This window comes from Littorina saxatilis, linkage group LG15 (genome assembly GCF_037325665.1).
Source record: "Littorina saxatilis isolate snail1 linkage group LG15, US_GU_Lsax_2.0, whole genome shotgun sequence".
NCBI classification, from domain to species: Eukaryota; Metazoa; Mollusca; class Gastropoda; order Littorinimorpha; family Littorinidae; genus Littorina; species Littorina saxatilis.
In genome coordinates, this window is record NC_090259.1 from 5,694,714 (window position 1) to 5,716,941 (window position 22,228).

Below are 22,228 nucleotides of genomic sequence, written 5' to 3' on the forward strand. Positions count from 1 at the left end.
AAGCTTTACAAACAAACTTCAGTGAATTGTAATGAACTTACTCTCGTGTCAACATGTGTGTAGTACAGACGTTAACATACTCACTACATGTCTGTAGTACAGACGTTAACATACTCACTACATGTCTGTAGTACAGACGTTAACATACTCACTACATGTCTGTAGTACAGACGTTAACATACTCACTACATGTCTGTAGTACAGACGTTAACATACTCACTACATGTCTGTAGTACAGACGTTAACATACTCACTACATGTCTGTAGTATTGACGTTAACATACTCACTGCAGTTATTGTAGGTAGGGTCGCAGAAGGTTCCACTGATGCAGTCGTGTTCCTTCCCCTTGCAGGATCGACCCACACCCAGCTCTGGAAGCACAACATCAAGCGGACAAGTCAGTCGGGTCTCGCCAGTCAGCAGCTACGTCTCCTTTCAAGGTTTCCAGCAACCCTTGGGGCGTACCCTCCTTTCAGGGTTTCAAGCAACCCTTGGGGCGTACCCTCCTTTCAAGGTTTCAAGCAACCCTTGGGGCGTACCCTCCTTTCAAGGTTTCAAGCAACCCTTGGGGCGTACCCTCCTTTCAAGGTTTCAAGCAACCCTTGGGGCGTACCCTCCTTTCAAGGTTTCAAGCAAGCCTTGGGGCGTACCCTCCTTTCAAGGTTTCAAGCAACCCTTGGGGCGTACCCTCCTTTCAAGGTTTCAAGCAACCCTTGGGGCGTACCCTCCTTTCAAGGTTTCAAGCAACCCTTGGGGCGTACCCTCCTTTCAAGGTTTCAAGCAACCCTTGGGGCGTACCCTCCTTTCAAGGTTTCAAGCAACCCTTGGGGCGTACCCTCCTTTCAAGGTTTCAAGCAACCCTTGGGGCGTACCCTCCTTTCAAGGTTTCCAGCAACCCTTGGGGCGTACCCTCCTTTCAAGGTTTCCAGCAACCCTTGGGGCGTACCCTCCTTTCAAGGTTTCCAACAACCCTTGGGGCGTACCCTCCTTTCAAGGTTTCAAGCAACCCTTGGGGCGTACCCTCCTTTCAAGGTTTCAAGCAACCCTTGGGGCGTACCCTCCTTTCAAGGTTTCAAGCAACCCTTGGGGCGTACCCTCCTTTCAAGGTTTCAAGCAACCCTTGGGGCGTACCCTCCTTTCAAGGTTTCAAGCAACCCTTGGGGCGTACCCTCCTTTCAAGGTTTCCAGCAACCCTTGGGGCGTACCCTCCTTTCAAGGTTTCAAGCAACCCTTGGGGCGTACCCTCCTTTCAAGGTTTCAAGCAACCCTTGGGGCGTACCCTCCTTTCAAGGTTTCAAGCAACCCTTGGGGCGTACCCTCCTTTCAAGGTTTCAAGCAACCCTTGGGGCGTACCCTCCTTTCAAGGTTTCAAGCAACCCTTGGGGCGTACCCTCCTTTCAAGGTTTCAAGCAACCCTTGGGGCGTACCCTCCTTTCAAGGTTTCAAGCAACCCTTGGGGCGTACCCTCCTTTCAAGGTTTCCAGCAACCCTTGGGGCGTACCCTCCTTTCAAGGTTTCAAGCAACCCTTGGGGCGTACCCTCCTTTCAAGCAACCCTTGGGGCGTACCCTCCTTCCTTCCCGTGAATAAAATCCTTCATGTTAAAATCTCTCCTACCCTTCACGTGTATATAAAACGTGGGACATTATACCATCTCTCCTTCCCTTCCCGTGTATATAAAACGTGGGACATTATACCATCTCTCCTTCCCTTCCCGTGTATATAAAACGTGGGACATTATACCATCTCTCCTACCCTTCACGTGTATATAAAACGTGGGACATTATACCATCTCTCCTACCCTTCACGTGTATATAAAACGTGGGACATTATACCATCTCTCCTTCCCTTCCCGTGTATATAAAACGTGGGACATTATACCATCTCTCCTTCCCTTCCCGTGTATATAAAACGTGGGACATTATACCATCTCTCCTTCCCTTCCCGTGTATATAAAACGTGGGACATTATACCATCTCTCCTACCCTTCCCGTGTATATAAAACGTGGGACATTATACCATCTCTCCTTCCCTTCACGTGTATATAAAACGTGGGACATTATACCATCTCTCCTACCCTTCACGTGTATATAAAACGTGGGACATTATACCATCTCTCCTACCCTTCACGTGTATATAAAACGTGGGACATTATACCATCTCTCCTACCCTTCACGTGTATATAAAACGTGGGACATTATACCATCTCTCCTACCCTTCACGTGTATATAAAACGTGGGACATTATACCATCTCTCCTACCCTTCACGTGTATATAAAACGTGGGACATTATACCATCTTTCCTACCCTTCCCGTGTATATAAAACGTGGGACATTATACCATCTCTCCTACCCTTCACGTGTATATAAAACGTGGGACATTATACCATCTCTCCTACCCTTCACGTGTATATAAAACGTGGGACATTATACCATCTCTCCTACCCTTCCCGTGTATATAAAACGTGGGACATTATACCATCTCTCCTACCCTTCACGTGTATATAAAACGTGGGACATTATACCATCTCTCCTACCCTTCACGTGTATATAAAACGTGGGACATTATACCATCTCTCCTACCCTTCCCGTGTATATAAAACGTGGGACATTATACCATCTCTCCTACCCTTCACGTGTATATAAAACGTGGGACATTATACCATCTCTCCTACCCTTCACGTGTATATAAAACGTGGGACATTATACCATCTCTCCTACCCTTCACGTGTATATAAAACGTGGGACATTATACCATCTCTCCTACCCTTCACGTGTATATAAAACGTGGGACATTATACCATCTCTCCTACCCTTCACGTGTATATAAAACGTGGGACATTATACCATCTCTCCTACCCTTCACGTGTATATAAAACGTGGGACATTATACCATCTCTCCTACCCTTCACGTGTATATAAAACGTGGGACATTATACCATCTCTCCTTCCCTTCCCGTGTATATAAAACGTGGGACATTATACCATCTCTCCTACCCTTCACGTGTATATAAAACGTGGGACATTATACCATCTCTCCTTCCCTTCCCGTGTATATAAAACGTGGGACATTATACCATCTCTCCTTCCCTTCACGTGTATATAAAACGTGGGACATTATACCATCTCTCCTACCCTTCACGTGTATATAAAACGTGGGACATTATACCATCTCTCCTTCCCTTCCCGTGTATATAAAACGTGGGACATTATACCATCTCTCCTACCCTTCACGTGTATATAAAACGTGGGACATTATACCATCTCTCCTACCCTTCACGTGTATATAAAACGTGGGACATTATACCATCTCTCCTACCCTTCACGTGTATATAAAACGTGGGACATTATACCATCTCGCTACAGAGCTCGACTCGATGTGCGCAGTTTCGTATAAAAATTATTTTCCAAATCTCCCCACTGTGTTTTTATAAAATAATCATATTATGAAAGCACATACATTCTTATCTTAGTTGTTATGTATTCATTGTTAGAAAACATCGGCATTATTCATGTTTTACTTTAAACGCAATCATTGTTATTTATAGATCACAGGCACTTGATGTAAGTAGGTCACACACGTGTAAATGTTGTGCCCAGTCCTTGTTTTTGTTTCTGTTATTATTTTAGTTAGCAGGTCTAGTTGAGCACGTATTAAGTATCATGTACCCACTACTAGTCATTGTGCATTTTAGTTAATGGACTGATGATGTCATTTGTATGGAGTCGACGCACGTGCGAGGATATGTATGTGTGGGAGGGGGGGGGGCGCGGGAGATGGAAGCTTGCTGTATGTTATGTAATGTATATTATTGTGTGTGATGCGTGGAAATGTGATACTATTTATTTGCATGTATGATACAGGTACAAATGTGATAATTGTAGGCTTATACTAGTGATTACTGTGTGTGATACATGAAATGTGATATGAATGCTGTTTTTATATGTTATACTCTTACTTTCTCCCAAGCGCAAGACAAATTCTTCTATGAAAATTGAAGCCAATAAAATTTGAGTTGAGTTGAGTTGAGTGTATATAAAACGTGGGACATTATACCATCTCTCCTACCCTTCACGTGTATATAAAACGTGGGACATTATACCATCTCTCCTTCCCTTCCCGTGTATATAAAACGTGGGACATTATACCATCTCTCCTACCCTTCACGTGTATATAAAACGTGGGACATTCTACCATCTCCTACCCTTCCCGTGTATATAAAACGTGGGACATTATACCATCTCTCCTTCCCTTCCCGTGTATATAAAACGTGGGACATTATACCATCTCTCCTACCCTTCACGTGTATATAAAACGTGGGACATTATACCATCTCTCCTACCCTTCACGTGTATATAAAACGTGGGACATTATACCATCTCTCCTTCCCTTCCCGTGTATATAAAACGTGGGACATTATACCATCTCTACTACCCTTCACGTGTATATAAAACGTGGGACATTATACCATCTCTCCTTCCCTTCCCGTGTATATAAAACGTGGGACATTATACCATCTCTCCTTCCCTTCACGTGTATATAAAACGTGGGACATTATACCATCTCTCCTACCCTTCACGTGTATATAAAACGTGGGACATTATACCATCTCTCCTTCCCTTCCCGTGTATATAAAACGTGGGACATTATACCATCTCTCCTTCCCTTCACGTGTATATAAAACGTGGGACATTATACCATCTCTCCTACCCTTCACGTGTATATAAAACGTGGGACATTATACCATCTCTCCTTCCCTTCCCGTGTATATAAAACGTGGGACATTATACCATCTCTCCTTCCCTTCCCGTGTATATAAAACGTGGGACATTATACCATCTCTCCTTCCCTTCCCGTGTATATAAAACGTGGGACATTATACCATATATCTCTTTCCCTTCCCATGTATATAAAACGTGGGACATTATACCATCTCTCCTTCCCTTCCCGTGTATATAAAACGTGGGACATTATACCATCTCTCCTTCCCTTCACGTGTATATAAAACGTGGGACATTATACCATCTCTCCTTCCCTTCACGTGTATATAAAACGTGGGACATTATACCATCTCTCCTACCCTTCACGTGTATATAAAACGTAGGACATTATACCATCTCTCCTACCCTTCACGTGTATATAAAACGTGGGACATTATACCATCTCTCCTACCCTTCCCGTGTATATAAAACGTGGGACATTATACCATCTCTCCTACCCTTCACGTGTATATAAAACGTGGGACATTATACCATCTCTCCTACCCTTCACGTGTATATAAAACGTGGGACATTATACCATCTCTCCTTCCCTTCCCGTGTATATAAAACGTGGGACATTATACCATCTCTCCTACCCTTCACGTGTATATAAAACGTGGGACATTATACCATCTCTCCTACCCTTCACGTGTATATAAAACGTGGGACATTATACCATCTCTCCTTCCCTTCACGTGTATAAAACGTGGGACATTATACCATCTCTCCTACCCTTCACGTGTATATAAAACGTGGGACATTATACCATCTCTCCTTCCCTTCACGTGTATATAAAACGTGGGACATTATACCATCTCTCCTTCCCTTCACGTGTATATAAAACGTGGGACATTATACCATATATCTCCTACCCTTCCCGTGTATATAAAACGTGGGACATTATACCATCTCTCCTTCCCTTCCCGTGTATATAAAACGTGGGACATTATACCATCTCTCCTACCCTTCACGTGTATATAAAACGTGGGACATTATACCATCTCTCCTTCCCTTCCCGTGTATATAAAACGTGGGACATTATACCATCTCTCCTTCCCTTCACGTGTATATAAAACGTGGGACATTATACCATCTCTCCTTCCCTTCACGTGTATATAAAACGTGGGACATTATACCATCTCTCCTTCCCTTCCCGTGTATATAAAACGTGGGACATTATACCATCTCTCCTTCCCTTCCCGTGTATATAAAACGTGGGACATTATACCATCTCTCCTACCCTTCACGTGTATATAAAACGTGGGACATTATACCATCTCTCCTACCCTTCACGTGTATATAAAACGTGGGACATTATACCATCTCTCCTTCCCTTCCCGTGTATATAAAACGTGGGACATTATACCATCTCTCCTACCCTTCACGTGTATATAAAACGTGGGACATTATACCATCTCTCCTTCCCTTCCCGTGTATATAAAACGTGGGACATTATACCATCTCTCCTTCCCTTCCCGTGTATATAAAACGTGGGACAGTATACCATCTCTCCTACCCTTCACGTGTATATAAAACGTGGGACATTATACCATCTCTCCTTCCCTTCCCGTGTATATAAAACGTGGGACATTATACCATCTCTCCTTCCCTTCACGTGTATATAAAACGTGGGACATTATACCATCTCTCCTACCCTTCACGTGTATATAAAACGTGGGACATTATACCATCTCTCCTTCCCTTCCCGTGTATATAAAACGTGGGACATTATACCATCTCTCCTTCCCTTCACGTGTATATAAAACGTGGGACATTATACCATCTCTCCTACCCTTCACGTGTATATAAAACGTGGGACATTATACCATCTCTCCTTCCCTTCCCGTGTATATAAAACGTGGGACATTATACCATCTCTCCTTCCCTTCCCGTGTATATAAAACGTGGGACATTATACCATATCTCTTTCCCTTCCCATGTATATAAAACGTGGGACATACCATATCTCTTCCCTTCCCATGTATATAAAACGTGGGACATACCATCTCTCTTTCCCTTCCCATATATATAAAACGTGGGACATTATACCATCTCTCCTTCCCTTTCCTTGTATATAAAACTTGGGACATTATACCATCTCTCCTTCCCTTCCCATGTATACAATCATTGGGGCATTACATCTGTCTTTCCCCGAGACCCATGAGCCTGTTGCGTCGCTTGCGCAAGGTCAGCAGCCGCATCTAATGGGACAAGGTAGTCTGTCAGTGTGGCAAGACTGGACACCTCACACACGTGTTTGACGGTTGTGACACTCTCAAGGAAGAGATGTCTAGTCTCATCCGCTACAGGAGGGAGAATGCTCTCAGTCTGGGAGACTTTCTCCGCCCACACCCATCACTCGGAGAGAAACCGATGATGGTCTTGGTCACCAATTTGTTCACCTCAACTGTTGCGAGCTGGTTTTAGTGTGCTTGCAGCAGACCCAGCACAGCACAGATCCACTTCTGGAATCGTAAGCTAAATGTGTCTCAAGACACACATTTTGTAGTCCTGGCATCCTGAAAGGCAGAGGCCCCAACCTACAGGTTTGCTTCCATACCAAAAACGCCTCCAGACACGGGAACTTGGGAGCAGAGGCAACAGCTCCGCTTGAACTTCAGAAACCAAATGTGCCTCCAGACACACAGATCCCTTAGACGGCCGAGGCTGTGGCCTCTAAGGTTCTCTTGTACCAAACCGCTTCCTGACTCTGCATCAGATTGCTTGCGCTGGCATCTTCTTACATTATACCCCCCGCCCTCCATGGAACTTCTTGACCCCAACATATTGGGTGGGGAGTTTGCCCAGTCGGTAGAGGCGCTGGCTTTAAAACCGGTTGTTACTATCAGCGTGGGTTCAACCCCCAAGTTCGGCGCGGGATGTGTGTCCCAGAGTCAACTTTGTGCAGACTCTCCTCGGTGTCCGAACACCCCCGTGTGCACGCATGCGCACGATAAAGATCCCAGGGTCACAGCGAAAGCCTCAGGCCTTGGAAACACGAATACATGCATGCAAAAATATGAAGCCCGGGTGTCCGTTCGGCCAACAGCCAATAAAGTAACCATTTCAGCACTGACTCAAGACGACCCAACCCGGTCCCTTGCCCATTTCAGGTCTCCTCTAGCAGCCGGCAGCAAGCTGTTCAAATCCCCCCCCCCCCCCCCCCCCCCTGCATTTTTATTTTTTATTTTCATACAAAGCCGGGTTTCCCGTGTAACATGCCCCTAATGGCTTTGCCGTGAGGGCATAAAACTTACATTTTCTCTCTTCCTCTGTCTTTACCGTTTATGCAATCCTAGGGGTACATCCTCAATGAGTACAATGTATAGACTGCTCGGGGTATAAACCTGCCTTCCTTCCCGTGCAAACAATCAAAGAATGAAATAGGTGCTATACTTTCATTGGGGCACATAGTTTTGGCGGGAGAGTAGGTGGGTTGTTATGTTTTCATAGTGGCATACCCCAACTGTCTGGCATGGAACGCGCGCCATGTCAATCCTCCAGGCTGATTTTAGACCGGGGTTCGGACCCAAGAAAGAGCTAGGGCACGGGTTGGCATCCCTCTCAGGCATACCCAACGTTAGGCAGGAATTCCGAGGCAAGATTAAGTTTAGGATACAGATTTCCGTCCTGTGCGGTTAACTTCATGAAAATTCGGGCTGCTTTCTCACGTGTGAAAGCGAACTGCCATCCAGTACTGCGCTATCTATTTTGTCTGTTTCCTGAATCCGTGCATTCGTGTTTCCAAGCCCTGAGACTTTCGCTGTGAACTTCGGTTCTTTATAGTGCGCATGCGTGCACATGGAGGGCGTTTGGACACCGAGGAGAGTCGAAACATTTTTGACTTTGGGAAGTATGTAGGGATGGAACCCACGGTGATAGCGTCAACTGGGTTACAAACCAGCGCCGCTACCGACTGAGCTATTTCTCCGCCCTATTTAAAGCCAGGTAAAGGGGTGTACTTACTGCACGTGAGCTCGAAAGCCTCGACAGTGTAGCCTGCCAGACATTTGCATTGGGAGTCTCGGCACTCAGCATTGGGGTCGTCACAGTCCACAGTACACGGTCCCTCCACTATACCCTCGTCTGCGACTGCACACACAGAGATACGTAGATACAAGAACAAGAACAAATCTTTAATTGTCCAAGGCCACAGCCCCTTACAATAATGGTAAAATAACAGTATTTACAGTTATACATACTAATCAAATCACGCATCAAACTCAACAAATACATTCAAACCCGTGTCGCAAATGACATATCACTGAACCTGATTGATACGGGTCTTTCTCTTCTGTAAGATAAAGAACACAAATCTGCTGAAGCTGTTCATCACACTATCATCATGACTACCACATAAATGCACAAGTTGCTGGTACAGCGGCTTAGAGTTCGAGATTTTCAAGTATTTCCCTCGAAGATCTTTATAAAAGGGTCATGGCATAAAAATACAACATGGTGTTCATATTCTTCATCATCTGTACAGAAAGGGCAGTTTCTAGTCGTTCCGTTTGGCGCGTACCGAAACTTGTGAGCGTTAATTACAGATACTCCTGCGCGGAAACGAGCCAGAGCAGTCCTGTACTTAGTGTCTTCAATCGATTCAATATAAGTTTTCCTTCTCCAGGCATGTTTTGTAACAGTAATACAGTAGACTCCGCTTAATAAAAACACATCGGGACTGGGCAATTTTGTATTTATTAACCGAAGTTTTTATTAACCGAATTTTAAAAAAAAATCAAACAGAAAAAAAGAAAGAATGTCCTCTCCTGTGAAGGAAGCGATCATGAAGTAAATGTACCTGTACCTGTACCTGTACCTGTACGATTCAGTTGAAAAACTTGTCCATTGTCAGCTGTTTCAGTGGCTCTTTGCGCAGAAATGCGCGGATGTCGGCACCAACACGTGTGTAGGAGAGAATGCAATGAGAGAATGCAAACGTGATCTAATTCTCGTGATCTTGTTTCCCCCCTAAATCACAATTTTCGCTGAACTTAGCTCACTAAGCTTCAGCAAATGCTTGCATCGTCTGTCGGGTGAGTAGATATATCGCTCCGTGTTTGACAATACATTGTCAAATTTGTGTTAAGTGAGCGTCCCAGCACGGAAAAAATACCCACTTTCGCCAACAAACTGTTTTTATTAACCGGATTGATGTATTTATTAACCGAAGGATTATTACATGGGCCATATAGTGATACATCCGCACCGGACTAAAGTGTATTTTAAAAGCGGCTGTCCTTATTAACCGTGTGTTTTGTAAGCGGATTCTACTGTACATGTCAAAACGTTCGCTGTTTTCTAAATAGGAAAAACTTTTTTGACAAAAACAATCCTGTAATCGCCTTTTAAACTCTAGTAAGAAACACTTCTCGTTTCCAACCATTCCGTACATCCATACAGCAGCAAAACCAGTACAGCATACAAGACTCTGCATATAATATGAGACCCAATTCATGTGACCTTGGATGCTAAATTACATAGAGCTTTATAAAGGCATGAGACCAAGGGTAGGGCGGGTGGTGGCGAGAGAGGTCAAGGGACGGGGAATGTTTCTGGTGCCGTGTGCCGGGATGTGAGCAGTCCCCGCCAATGTTTAGCTCAGGCACTGTCGCGGAAGACGCGCTTTAGTTCTATGCAGGAAAATGCAGCGCGCTATTCTGGCCATCCGGCAAACTGTCCTCCTCATCTCTAAGTCAGACTGATACCAAGAGGTGTAAGTTGCACCCGCCTTCAGGCTCAGGCATTTTCAAACGCTCGACTCAAGACTATATATGCAATCTTGAAATATTTTGAATCAGGTTGCTTCAGCAGTGTAAAACAGTACTTCACACATCTGGCTGCAGAGTTTATATACAGCGGATGTCTTCCTAGTTCGTCGTATTATACGTTATTTGCGTGTTTGACCAAAATATGACATTTTACACAGATCGAGACAGTCATTGTTCTCCGAGACCGCGCTAGCGGTCGAGGTGAACAATGACTGTCTCGATCTGTGTAAAATGTCATATTTTGGTCAAACACGCAAATAACATTTATGTATCGATCGAATTCCTTTCAGGTACTTATGACTTTGTTGTTGTTTTGACGATTGAACGAGCACACACACACATGCATGCAATCCACATACATGTATGCAATCAAACACATAAGCTTCATATTTGGGCGTTTCAGGTTGACCGAAACTTCAAAAGAACTACAAAACACACGTCATGTACTCACTTTGTTGTTGTTTTGACATTGAACAGCACACACACATGCAATCAAACACATGACGTTTTTTTTTTTGAGTTCCTTTGAAGTTTCGGTCAACCTGAAAAGCCAAATTATAAAGTTTTGTCGGCCTCTGACGTCACATGACTCAAAGAAGGGAAATCCAATCTCCAATCGATACATACAATGTTGTTTGAGAGTTCGAATGGTCACTTTCAAAAACGTTGTACACGCAAACAGGTGAACTCTTTCTACAGTGTCAAACTTCCCATCTCCCCATAGCTAGAGATAGATAGATAGATAGATAGATAGATAGATAGATAGATAGATAGACAGACAGACAGACAGACAGACAGACAGACAGACCGACCGACCGACAGACAGACAGACAGACAGACCGACAGGTTATTTCTAATATGTTGACTGTTAGTAAGTGATTGAACTCATGACGAAAAATGGATATCAACATGTCCGGCAAGGGTTGAACACAACATTGGGTATGCTTACCGCAAAGAGATCCTTTTTCGGTGGATGTTCCATTCATACATGTGCAAGTGTTGTTGGTGCATTTGGCGCCAGCCACACACACATGATCCTCGCCACAGTTACTGCTACTGCTCAGTTCTGTAACACCAAGGTACACCGTGTTCTCACCGTGTGTGTGTGTGTGTGTGTGTGTGTGTGTGTGTGTGTGTGTGTGTGTGTGTGTGTGTGTGTGTGTGTGGGTTTGTGTGTGTGTGCGAGCAACTGGAACACTCACTGCAGGTATTGGTGATGTCACAGACACTTCTCGTCCCGCATGCATCTCGATTGACGCCATTGCAGTCTTGACCCATGCTCAGCCCTAAAACACACGTGTAGCGAACATCACATCGCTACTACACCTATAGCATGAACATATTGACATCTGTAGCTTTGACACTTTTAACACCGGTAGCATGGACACCTCGACTCTTATAGCATGGACACCTCGACTCTTATAGCATGGACACCTCGACTCTTATAGCATGGACACCTCGACTCTTATAGCATGGACACCTCGACTCTTATAGCATGGACACCTCGACTCTTATAGCATGGACACCTCGACTCTTATAGCATGGACACCTCGACTCTTATAGCATGGACACCTCGACTCTTATAGCATGGACACCTCGACTCTTACAGCATGGACACCTCGACTCTTATAGCATGAACACCTCGACTCTTACAGCATGGACACCTCGACTCTTATAGCATGGACACCTCGATTCTTATAGCATGGACACCTCGACTCTTATAGCATGGACACCTCGACTCTTACAGCATGGACACCTCGACTCTTATAGCATGGACACCTCGACTCTTACAGCATGGACACCTCGACTCTTATAGCATGGACACCTCGACTCTTATAGCATGGACACCTCGACTCTTACAGCATGGACACCTCGACTCTTATAGCATGGACACCTCGACTCTTACAGCATGGACACCTCGACTCTTATAGCATGGACACCTCGACTCTTACAGCATGGACACCTCGACTCTTATAGCATGGACACCTCGACTCTTATAGCATGGACACCTCGACTCTTATAGCATGGATATCTTCATACTTAGACCTACCAACCCTTGTCCATCCTCAAGTGTAACAATTTGCATTGTTTGGATTGTTCAGCATTTCAAAACGTGTTTCAATGTTACATTGTCTAAAACGTATTCCCATATCCGCATTTACGTTATCTCGCGCTAAAATATCCAATTTTAAAATGCCCATAACACTCCAAACAGAAATGAACACATTTTAACCACAGGCATTTGACAAGTTTTGAACACTTTTTGACATAGTACATAGTAAGTTCTACTCACGAAAGAGGCACACATAATAAACACACAATGTTGAAATGAACACTTGTCAACACAGACTATGGATGTTTATTATGTGATCACTAGTGGACATTATGTGCGCTACTTTTGTAAGAAAAACTATGTATAATGTCCCAAAGTGTTGAAAACACAGAAATGTGTTCAACACTGTTTAGAATGTACAAAGTGTCTGCAGTGCCAATTTTCAGTGTGGATAATGTTTAATTCAGATATTCTGACGGATACAGAGTAACAAGCAGAAATGAGTACCATAACTCACAAGAAAGAGGGAACTGGTTCATGCTTGTGATTATTTGTTTGAGCGTAGCAATCGTAAGCTTGGCGTAACAATTTGCCTAACATGATTGTGTGTATGTTTATCGTAACCGTATAATGCAGTGAAATAATACAGTGGAGGGAAGCTACATTTGGAGTTGTGTTTGTTCCTGTATGATAGCGTACTAGCGCATTTGCATTCATTCACAGGAACCTCATCTATTCCAAAGCCTCGTGTACTCTTTGACGTCAAAGCAAAGACACGTCACCCTAGAAAGTGTAGCGTGACGTGAAAGTTCTAAAACTTCTACCAGGAGAAACAGCATAGCGTAAAAGGGTTTCCATAATGACGTTTGTCTCGGTGACTCTGGCGTCATAAGCAGTCAAAAAGCAGGTCTCTGCCAAACTAGTTTGACATGACCTCATTTACATGATATACACACGTGTGGTTTGAACGATTTTGTTATCTCATGAGTAGCCTTACTCACGTATGTAGAATAACGCGCTATTCTTAATACTTCTTGTTCTACCCTAGGGTTTCTTTAGTTGTCCATGTATCAGCAAAACAGTGTCAATTTCAACCCTGGAGATTCTTCAGTGACGCCACACTGACCTCGCTAGTCATGACACCATTTTCAATGCAACTGAGGCAGTCCACTGTCCTAAACTTACATTGAGAGAGAGAGAGAGAGAGAGAGAGAGAGAGAGAGAGAGAGAGAGAGAGAGAGAGAGAGAGAGAGATAAACTTGGCAAAAAAATTATTGCAACAAATGTCAAACCCAAATTAAAGCATTAATTCCCGTGCTATTTCATTTAAACTTTATATATGCCAGTTACGGCCGTAACATATTCTGAAAGTTTCAAAGAAATCCACCAAGTCATTGCTAAAGTGCAGCCTTTTATGTGATACTACCCCTAAACAAGAAGGGCAAAGCCCATACGACTCACATGCTTTACACATTTTTCCTACCAAAATACATGTGACCTTGACCCAAGGTCAAGGTCATCCAAGGTCATACAACACAAAGCTGTTAATTCAAGACATAGGAAGTACAATGGTGCTTATTGGCTCTTTCTACCATGAGATATGGTCACTTTTAGTGGTTCACTACCTTATTTTGGTCACATTTCATAAGGGTCAAAGTGACCTTGACCTTGATCATATGTGACCAAATGTGTCTCATGATGAAAGCATAACATGTGCCCCACATAATTTTTAAGTTTGAAACAGTTATCTTCCATAGTTCAGGGTCAAGGTCACTTCAAAATATGTATACAATCCAACTTTGAAGAGCTCCTGTGACCTTGACCTTGAAGCAAGGTAAACCAAACTGGTATCAAAAGATGGGGCTTACTTTGCCCTATATATCATATATAGGTGAGGTATTGAATCTCAAAAACTTCAGAGAAAATGGGAACAAGAAGAGCAAACGCTCGATCGAGTCACTTTCGCAGTTCTGAATATTATATGAGGCATCAGATGGACAGGAAGAAATTGCTATTCACAACACAATGAGTCACGTTCACATAAAATTTGAGCCCGGTCACTTTTATAGTTTCCGAGAAAAGCCCAACGTTAAGTTGTGTGTTGCCGAACAGAAAAGGCTAGTTATCTCCCTTGTTGGCTCACGTAAGTGTAGCCTATGCGATGATAAACTTTGTCTGTCTGTGCGTGCGTGCGTGCGTGCGTGCGTGCGTGCGTGCGTGCGTGTGTGTGTGATAGAAACTTTAACATTTCCGAGTCTATGGATAAAGCTCGCATAAGAAGATTAGTCTCGGTCAAAAGTGTTTGACGTGTGTGATAGAAACTATTTGAAGACGTCACATTATGACGTAAGAGGGTTAGACGTCACGCAAAGGAATTACTGAAAGTCTCGGTCATTGTTATTGTGAGCGGGCCGAGACTAATTGGCAGATCCAGGGTCTCGCTTTCTTGCACAGTTTCACCTATGCTTACTGTGTGTGTGTGTGTGTGTGTGTGTGTGTGTGTGTGTGTGTGTGTGTATGTGTGACGGAGTGATTGAGTTTGTGTTACTGTTTGTCGATTTCTTACGTGAGCCTTGAAGGCTTCGCCTCTTGTTCTGATAACGTTCGTAAAAGGCTACAGATGTAAATACTTTGATGTAAAGAATAATCCTACAAAGTTTCAATCACATCCGATGAACTTTGTCAAAGATATAAAATGTCTAATTTTTCCTTTGACGCTGACCTGTGACCTTGAAAAAGGTCAAAGGTCAACGAAACCATCGTTAAAGTGTAGAGGTCATTGGAGGTCACGACTAAACAAAATATGAGCCCGATCGCTTTGATAGTTTCCGAGAAAAGTCCAACGTTAAGGTGGTGTCTACGGACGGCCGGCCGGACGGCCGGCCAGACGGCCGGCCGGACAGACTAACACTGACCGATTACATAGAGTCACTTTTTCTCAAGTGACTCAAAAATGGGAAAAATAGCTGTTTTTTAGGCAACATTTATGGTCCCTGCGACCTTGACCTTGAAGCAAGGTCAAGATGCTATGTATGTTTTTTGGGGCCTTGTCATCATACACCATCTTGCCAAATTTGGTACTGATAGACTGAATAGTGTCCAAGAAATATCCAACGTTAAAGTTTTCCGGACGTCCGGACGGACGGACGGACGGACGGACGGACGACTCGGGTGAGTACATAGACTCACTTTTGCTTCGCATGTGAGTCACAAATGACGCAAAATGTCCCGTTTTTGACCGCTCTTGCGATCGACACCTGCATTAGTAGGAATAGCATAGCACGCGAAATACGCAAGGTAGCAAAACAAAACAATCTTTTCATGGTAGATAATTGGTTTGACGTTCTTCTCGTATGTCAAAGTTGCACAGTTTTGGCAATTGTGATTTTTTTGTCGATTTTTCATTCGGCTCTTCCGTTTTTGTCTGGTCGATTTTGAGGGTACCCTTACTTGATCGGAGTCATGTGATCCCTGTACAAGAAATGCTTAATTCAAAAGATGACCCTGAAGGTTCAGTGAACGGCCGTAACTGGCATATAAAGTTTCAATGAAATGACACCGGGATTAATGCTTTAATTTGGGTTTGAAATTTGTTGCAATAATGTTTTGGCCAAGCTTGCGAAAGAGGCAGGTAAAGAGAGAGAGTTCAAGTTCAAGTTCAAGTTTATTAGTCCATAACCCATGGGGGCATTTTGAACAATAAATACAATCATGATATATGCTAATATAATAAATAAATTAAAAAAATAAAAAAAATAAAAAAAAAATTACACCGTGATTAATGCTTTAATTTGGGTTTGAAATTTGTTGCAATAATGTTTTGGCCAAGCTTGCGAAAGAGGCAGGTAAAGAGAGAGAGAGAGAGTGGGGGGAGAGGGAGGGAGACAGAGACAGAGTGGGGGGAGAGGGAGGGAGACAGAGACAGAGTGGGGGGAGAGGGAGGGATGTATGTAGCAGAGAACAGCGGAATACTCACGGCAGACGCCGTTGTCACAGAACGTGCCGACCTTGCAGTTGCCTAGGTTCCTGCCATCACACCTCTGTCTCACTTCCAGCTCTTTAATCAAAATGGAAACCGAACAAGCAACATTAAGTCAACTCCCCTTTGTGGGCGGGGATGTAGCTCAGTCGGTAGCGCGCTGGATTTGTATCCAGTTGGCCGCTGTCAGCGTGAGTTCGTCCCCACGTTCGGCGAGAGATTTATTTCTCAGAGTCAACTTTGTGTGCAGACTCTCCTCGGTGTCCGAACACCCCCGTGTGTACACGCAAGCACAAGACCAAGTGTGCACGAAAAAGATCCTGTAATCCATGTCAGAGTTCGGTGGGTTATAGAAACACGAAAATACCCAGCATGCTTCCTCCGAAAACGGCGTATGGCTGCCTAAATGGCGGGGTAAAAAACGATCATACACGTACAATTTGACTCGTGCAAAAAAACACGAGTGTACGTGGGAGTTTCAGCCCACGAACGCAGAAGAAGAAGAAGAAGTCCCCTTTGTAATGAAAGAGTGCGGTTTAAAAAATAAGAACAAGAAAAGCAAATGCTTTATACGACACCCCTTCGTCATGTGCTATCACAGTGTCTCCCCCCTCCCCAATTGAAGACGCCGTGTTTGTTATCAATCTCTGTAAATTTGTCCTTTTTCAGACTCTCTCCTTTTTCAGGCCGGATTTTCTCAGATTGTTCAGATCTTAACTCTCACCAGTTCACGCCCTTGACCATCCTAAGATATCTTTAGGATGACTCGCTACTGACATTCCCATTTACTTTACTCTACGGATAAGCCCACGCTTCTTAATGAGACGTACAGGCAACTGGGGAAGCCCAAGTCACACGTGCGCATGTTCTTCTTGAACTTCACGAGTAGGTTCAACACTATCCAGCATCACCTGATGGTGGACAAGCTGCTTGGCATGGCGATCAACCCCAGGTTGGTTGAGTGGATCTTCAGCTTCCTGAGTAATAAGCCACAGCGCGTCAGGATAACCAACAACCAAGCTGAGGTGTGGTCAATAGTGACCCACACCAACACCGGCGCGCCCCAGGGGTGTGTCATGTCTCCGACACTCTTCACTATCTACACGTCTGACTGCCAGCTCACGGGGGAGGGAGATTTTTGCTATCAAATTCTCTGATGACACGTCAATCTCCTTGCTGATCGTGGATTTTCACGCAGTCATCCTGCCCTCCACCGTCCGCCTGTACAATCAGAGCATGTAGTGCCGGCAGGTCCCTTCAGCTCTGATTAATCAGTAACATCACCATAGGCAAATGTGTGTGTGTGTGTGTGTGTGTGTGTGTGTGTGTAGTATGGATGTTGGAGGACGTGCCTGTCTGGAGTACTTTGGGTGTTTTTACTTCCTTGGTATGTTTTTATGTTTTCATGTTTAGATTTTTCATCCTATTTACTTTTTTATCATCATATATTCATTTTGTTTGTCTGGTACAAGGAAGGTTTACAAAAATGCCTCACAATTGTATAACCATCAAGATTGGACAAAAATATGACTCACAAGTTACAACCATTGTATAGAAACCTGCTTAAACACCAATAAAATTACTATTATCTATAAAAAATAAAAAAATAAAACAATTCACACAAAGCGGATTTCATGTATTGAGATCGTGTAAATTTGCAATTATACAAAAAGAATCAAAATAATTGTATCAGCAAGGATGGAAAAGAACTATGGATTTTTACAATTTTTGTGTGTAGATAGTTATGTTCCTCCAGTCTGAGCAAACACACACACACACACACACACACACACACACACACACACACACACACACACACACACACACACACACACACACACACGCATACACACACGCATACACACACATATACACTCAGAGCTGCAATACAAATTAAAATCAGCATTTCCCATTTACAGTCAAACCTGCCCTTGCAACCACCTCTTAATAACGATCGCCTGCCCTTGCAACCACCTCTTCACAACGATCGCCTGCCCTTGCAACCACCTCTTAATAACGATCGCCTGCCCTTGCAACCACCTCTTAACAACGATCGCCTGCCCTTGCAACCACCTCTTAACAACGATCGCCTGCCCTTGCAACCACCTCTTAATAACGATCGCCTGCCCTTGCAACCACCACTTAATAACGATCGCCTGCCCTTGCAACCACCTCTTAACAACGATCGCCTGCCCTTGCAACCACCTCTTAACAACGATCGCCTGCCCTTGCAACCACCTCTTAATAACGATCGCCTGCCCTTGCAACCATCTCTTAATAACGATCGCCTGCCCTTGCAACCACCTCTTAACAACGATCGCCTGCCCTTGCAACCACCTTTTAATAACGATCGCCTGCCCTTGCAACCACCTCTTAACAACGATCGCCTGCCCTTGCAACCACCTCTTAACAACGATCGCCTGCCCTTGCAACCACTTCTTAATAACGATCGCCTGCCCTTGCAACCACCTCTTAATAACGATCGCCTGCCCTTGCAACCACCTCTTCACAACGATCGCCTGCCCTTGCAACCACCTCTTAACAACGATCGCCTGCCCTTGCAACCACTTCTTAATAACGATCGCCTGCCCTTGCAACCACCTCTTAATAACGATCGCCTGCCCTTGCAACCACCTCTTAACAATGATCGCCTGCCCTTGCAACCATCTCTTAATAACGATCGCCTGCCCTTGCAACCACCTCTTAACAACGATCGCCTGCCCTTGCAACCACCACTTAATAACGATCGCCTGCCCTTGCAACCACCTCTTAATAACGATCGCCTGCCCTTGCAACCACCTCTTAATAACGATCGCCTGCCCTTGCGACCACCTCTTAATAACGATCGCCTGCCCTTGCAACCACCTCTTAACAACGATCGCCTGCCCTTGCAACCACCTCTTAATAACGATCGCCTGCCCTTGCAATCACCTCTTAACAACGATCGCCTGCCCTTGCAACCACCTCTTAATAACGATCGCCTGCCCTTGCAACCACGTCTTAATAACGATCGCCTGCCCTTGCAACCACCTCTTAATAACGATCGCCTGCCCTTGCAACCACCTCTTAATAACGATCGCCTGCCCTTGCAACCACCTCTTAACAACGATCGCCTGCCCTTGCAACCACCTCTTAATAACGATCGCCTGCCCTTGCAACCACCTCTTAATAACGATCGCCTGCCCTTGCAACCACCTCTTAATAACGATCGCCTGTCCTTGCAACCACCTCTTAATAACGATCGCCTGCCCTTGCAACCACCTCTTAACAACGATCGCCTGCCCACAACTACCACCCATAGGGATCCCGACAAAGTCTGTTCTCCCCTTCCTTATCGATAGTGAGTTTTGGTCTGTCCCTTGAGTGGTTGTTATACAGTGGAACCCCTTTTAACACCCCCTCCATTCCAAGACTTCGTTTTCTCAGACTTTCTGTTCTTAACCTCTGTAAATTTACCTCCATTTTAAGACCCCCTCCTTTTTAAGACCCCCACCTTTTTAAGACCTGAGACTGTTGAAAATCATCAAACCCTAGAAGCGTGCAACGTTTCAAAGCTTCAAAAACATCTGAGATAACCCGAACGTTCATTTTTTTGTCTGCGGCCGGCCGTCCCTCCGTCCGGCCTACAACTGCTCATTCCTAAGACTCTCCTGATTACTCAGTAAAAACGCGTTCAAGAAAATTATGCTTTTAATTGTTCGACCAAAACGTGACTCAACTGTGTCCTTGAAATGGTATGACAGTCAACCTGACTCAGGTCACGCCTCACGTCTGGACGTCATCAAACCAGGGGTTCGTGTACAGTTTAAAAGCTCTAGTTTGACTAACATAGAAAAAACGGACAATGAAGAAAATTTTCCTGCTGCGACCTTGTACTTTGACATCTAATATGTTTGCGTCATCATGTCTGGAGATCATCACCCTCTGAAAGGGTGCGAAGTTTCCAAGCTCTAGCTTCATAAATCGTTGTATATTTGATCATTTTCCATTTTGATATTACATATCAATTGTCCTCACTAAATACACTCTGGATCATATCAATGGTACTCACTGCAAGGACATACCAATGATATTCCAGATACCCAAGTTCGTACCTATGAAACCACACATACCCTGGCCAAACAATGATATTACAGATACCCAGGTCATACTCATGATACTGCAGATACCCAGATCATACCCATCATACTGCAGATACGCCAGGTCATATCCAATATACAGAAGATATCCAGGTTATACCGATCATACTGCAGATACGCCAGGTCATATCCAATATACAGAAGATATCCAGGTTATACCGATCATACTGCAGATACGCCAGGTCATATCCATGATACAGTAGATATCCAGGTTATACCGATCATACTGCAGATACCCCAGGTCATATCCATGATACAGTAGATATCCAGGTTATACCGATCATACTGCAGATACCCCAGGTCATATCCATGATACAGTAGATATCCAGGTTATACCGATCATACTGCAGATACCCCAGGTCATATCCATGATACAGTAGATATCCAGGTTATACCGATCATACTGCAGATACGCCAGGTCATATCCATGATACAGTAGATATCCAGGTTATACCGATCATACTGCAGATACCCCAGGTCATATCCATGATACAGTAGATATCCAGGTTATACCGATCATACTGCAGATACGCCAGGTCATATCCATGATACAGTAGATATCCAGGTTATACCGATCATACTGCAGATACGCCAGGTCATATCCATGATACAGTAGATATCCAGGTTATACCGATCATACTGCAGATACGCCAGGTCATATCCATGATACAGTAGATATCCAGGTTATACCGATCATACTGCAGATACCCCAGGTCATATCCATGATACAGTAGATATCCAGGTTATACCGATCATACTGCAGATACGCCAGGTCATATCCATGATACAGTAGATATCCAGGTTATACCGATCATACTGCAGATACGCCAGGTCACACCTATCATACTGCAGATACCCCAGGTCATATCCATGATACAGTAGATATCCAGGTTATACCGATCATACTGCAGATACCCCAGGTCATATCCATGATACAGTAGATATCCAGGTTATACCGATCATACTGCAGATACCCCAGGTCATATCCATGATACAGTAGATATCCAGGTTATACCGATCATACTGCAGATACCCCAGGTCATATCCATGATACAGTAGATATCCAGGTCACACCTATCATACTGCAGATACCCCTGGTCGTATCCATGATACTGCACATACCCAGCATACTGCAGATACCAAACGTCATACCAATGCTATTGCAGACATCCCAGGGCATACCAATGATATTGCAGACACCCCAGGGCATACCAATGATATTGCAGACATCCCAGGGCATACCCATAATACTTCAAATACCTAGGTCATACCCATGATACTACAGATACCCTAGGTCATTCATATTACACATACCCAAGGTCACACCTATACTATTAAAGATACCCCAGGTCATACCCATACGATTACAGATATCCCAGGTCGTAGGCATGCTACTCACTGCAGATGCGGTTGGGGTCACACGTCGTGCCGGTCACGCACTTGAGCGTCGCGTTACACATACTGCCAGCTCCCTGACCTTCACATGTCAACACAATCAACGTTTTCAGTTAAGCGAAAGTTACAA

At 44.2% G+C, this 22,228-nt stretch overlaps 1 protein-coding gene across 1 annotated transcript in view; it reads right to left on the minus strand.

Moving 5' to 3' along the window:
• The window catches only part of LOC138948331 (uncharacterized), a 322,492-nt gene that overhangs the window by 52,894 nt on the left and 247,370 nt on the right, over positions 1–22,228 (minus strand). Inside the window, exons 25-30 of the mRNA XM_070319840.1 lie at positions 22,103–22,180; positions 16,562–16,642; positions 11,735–11,818; positions 11,482–11,598; positions 8,728–8,853; positions 289–372 (exon numbers count right to left, since the gene is read on the minus strand). Of these exons, the coding sequence (XP_070175941.1) occupies positions 289–372; positions 8,728–8,853; positions 11,482–11,598; positions 11,735–11,818; positions 16,562–16,642; positions 22,103–22,180 (570 nt within the window). The remainder of the gene's footprint in view (positions 1–288; positions 373–8,727; positions 8,854–11,481; positions 11,599–11,734; positions 11,819–16,561; positions 16,643–22,102; positions 22,181–22,228) is intronic.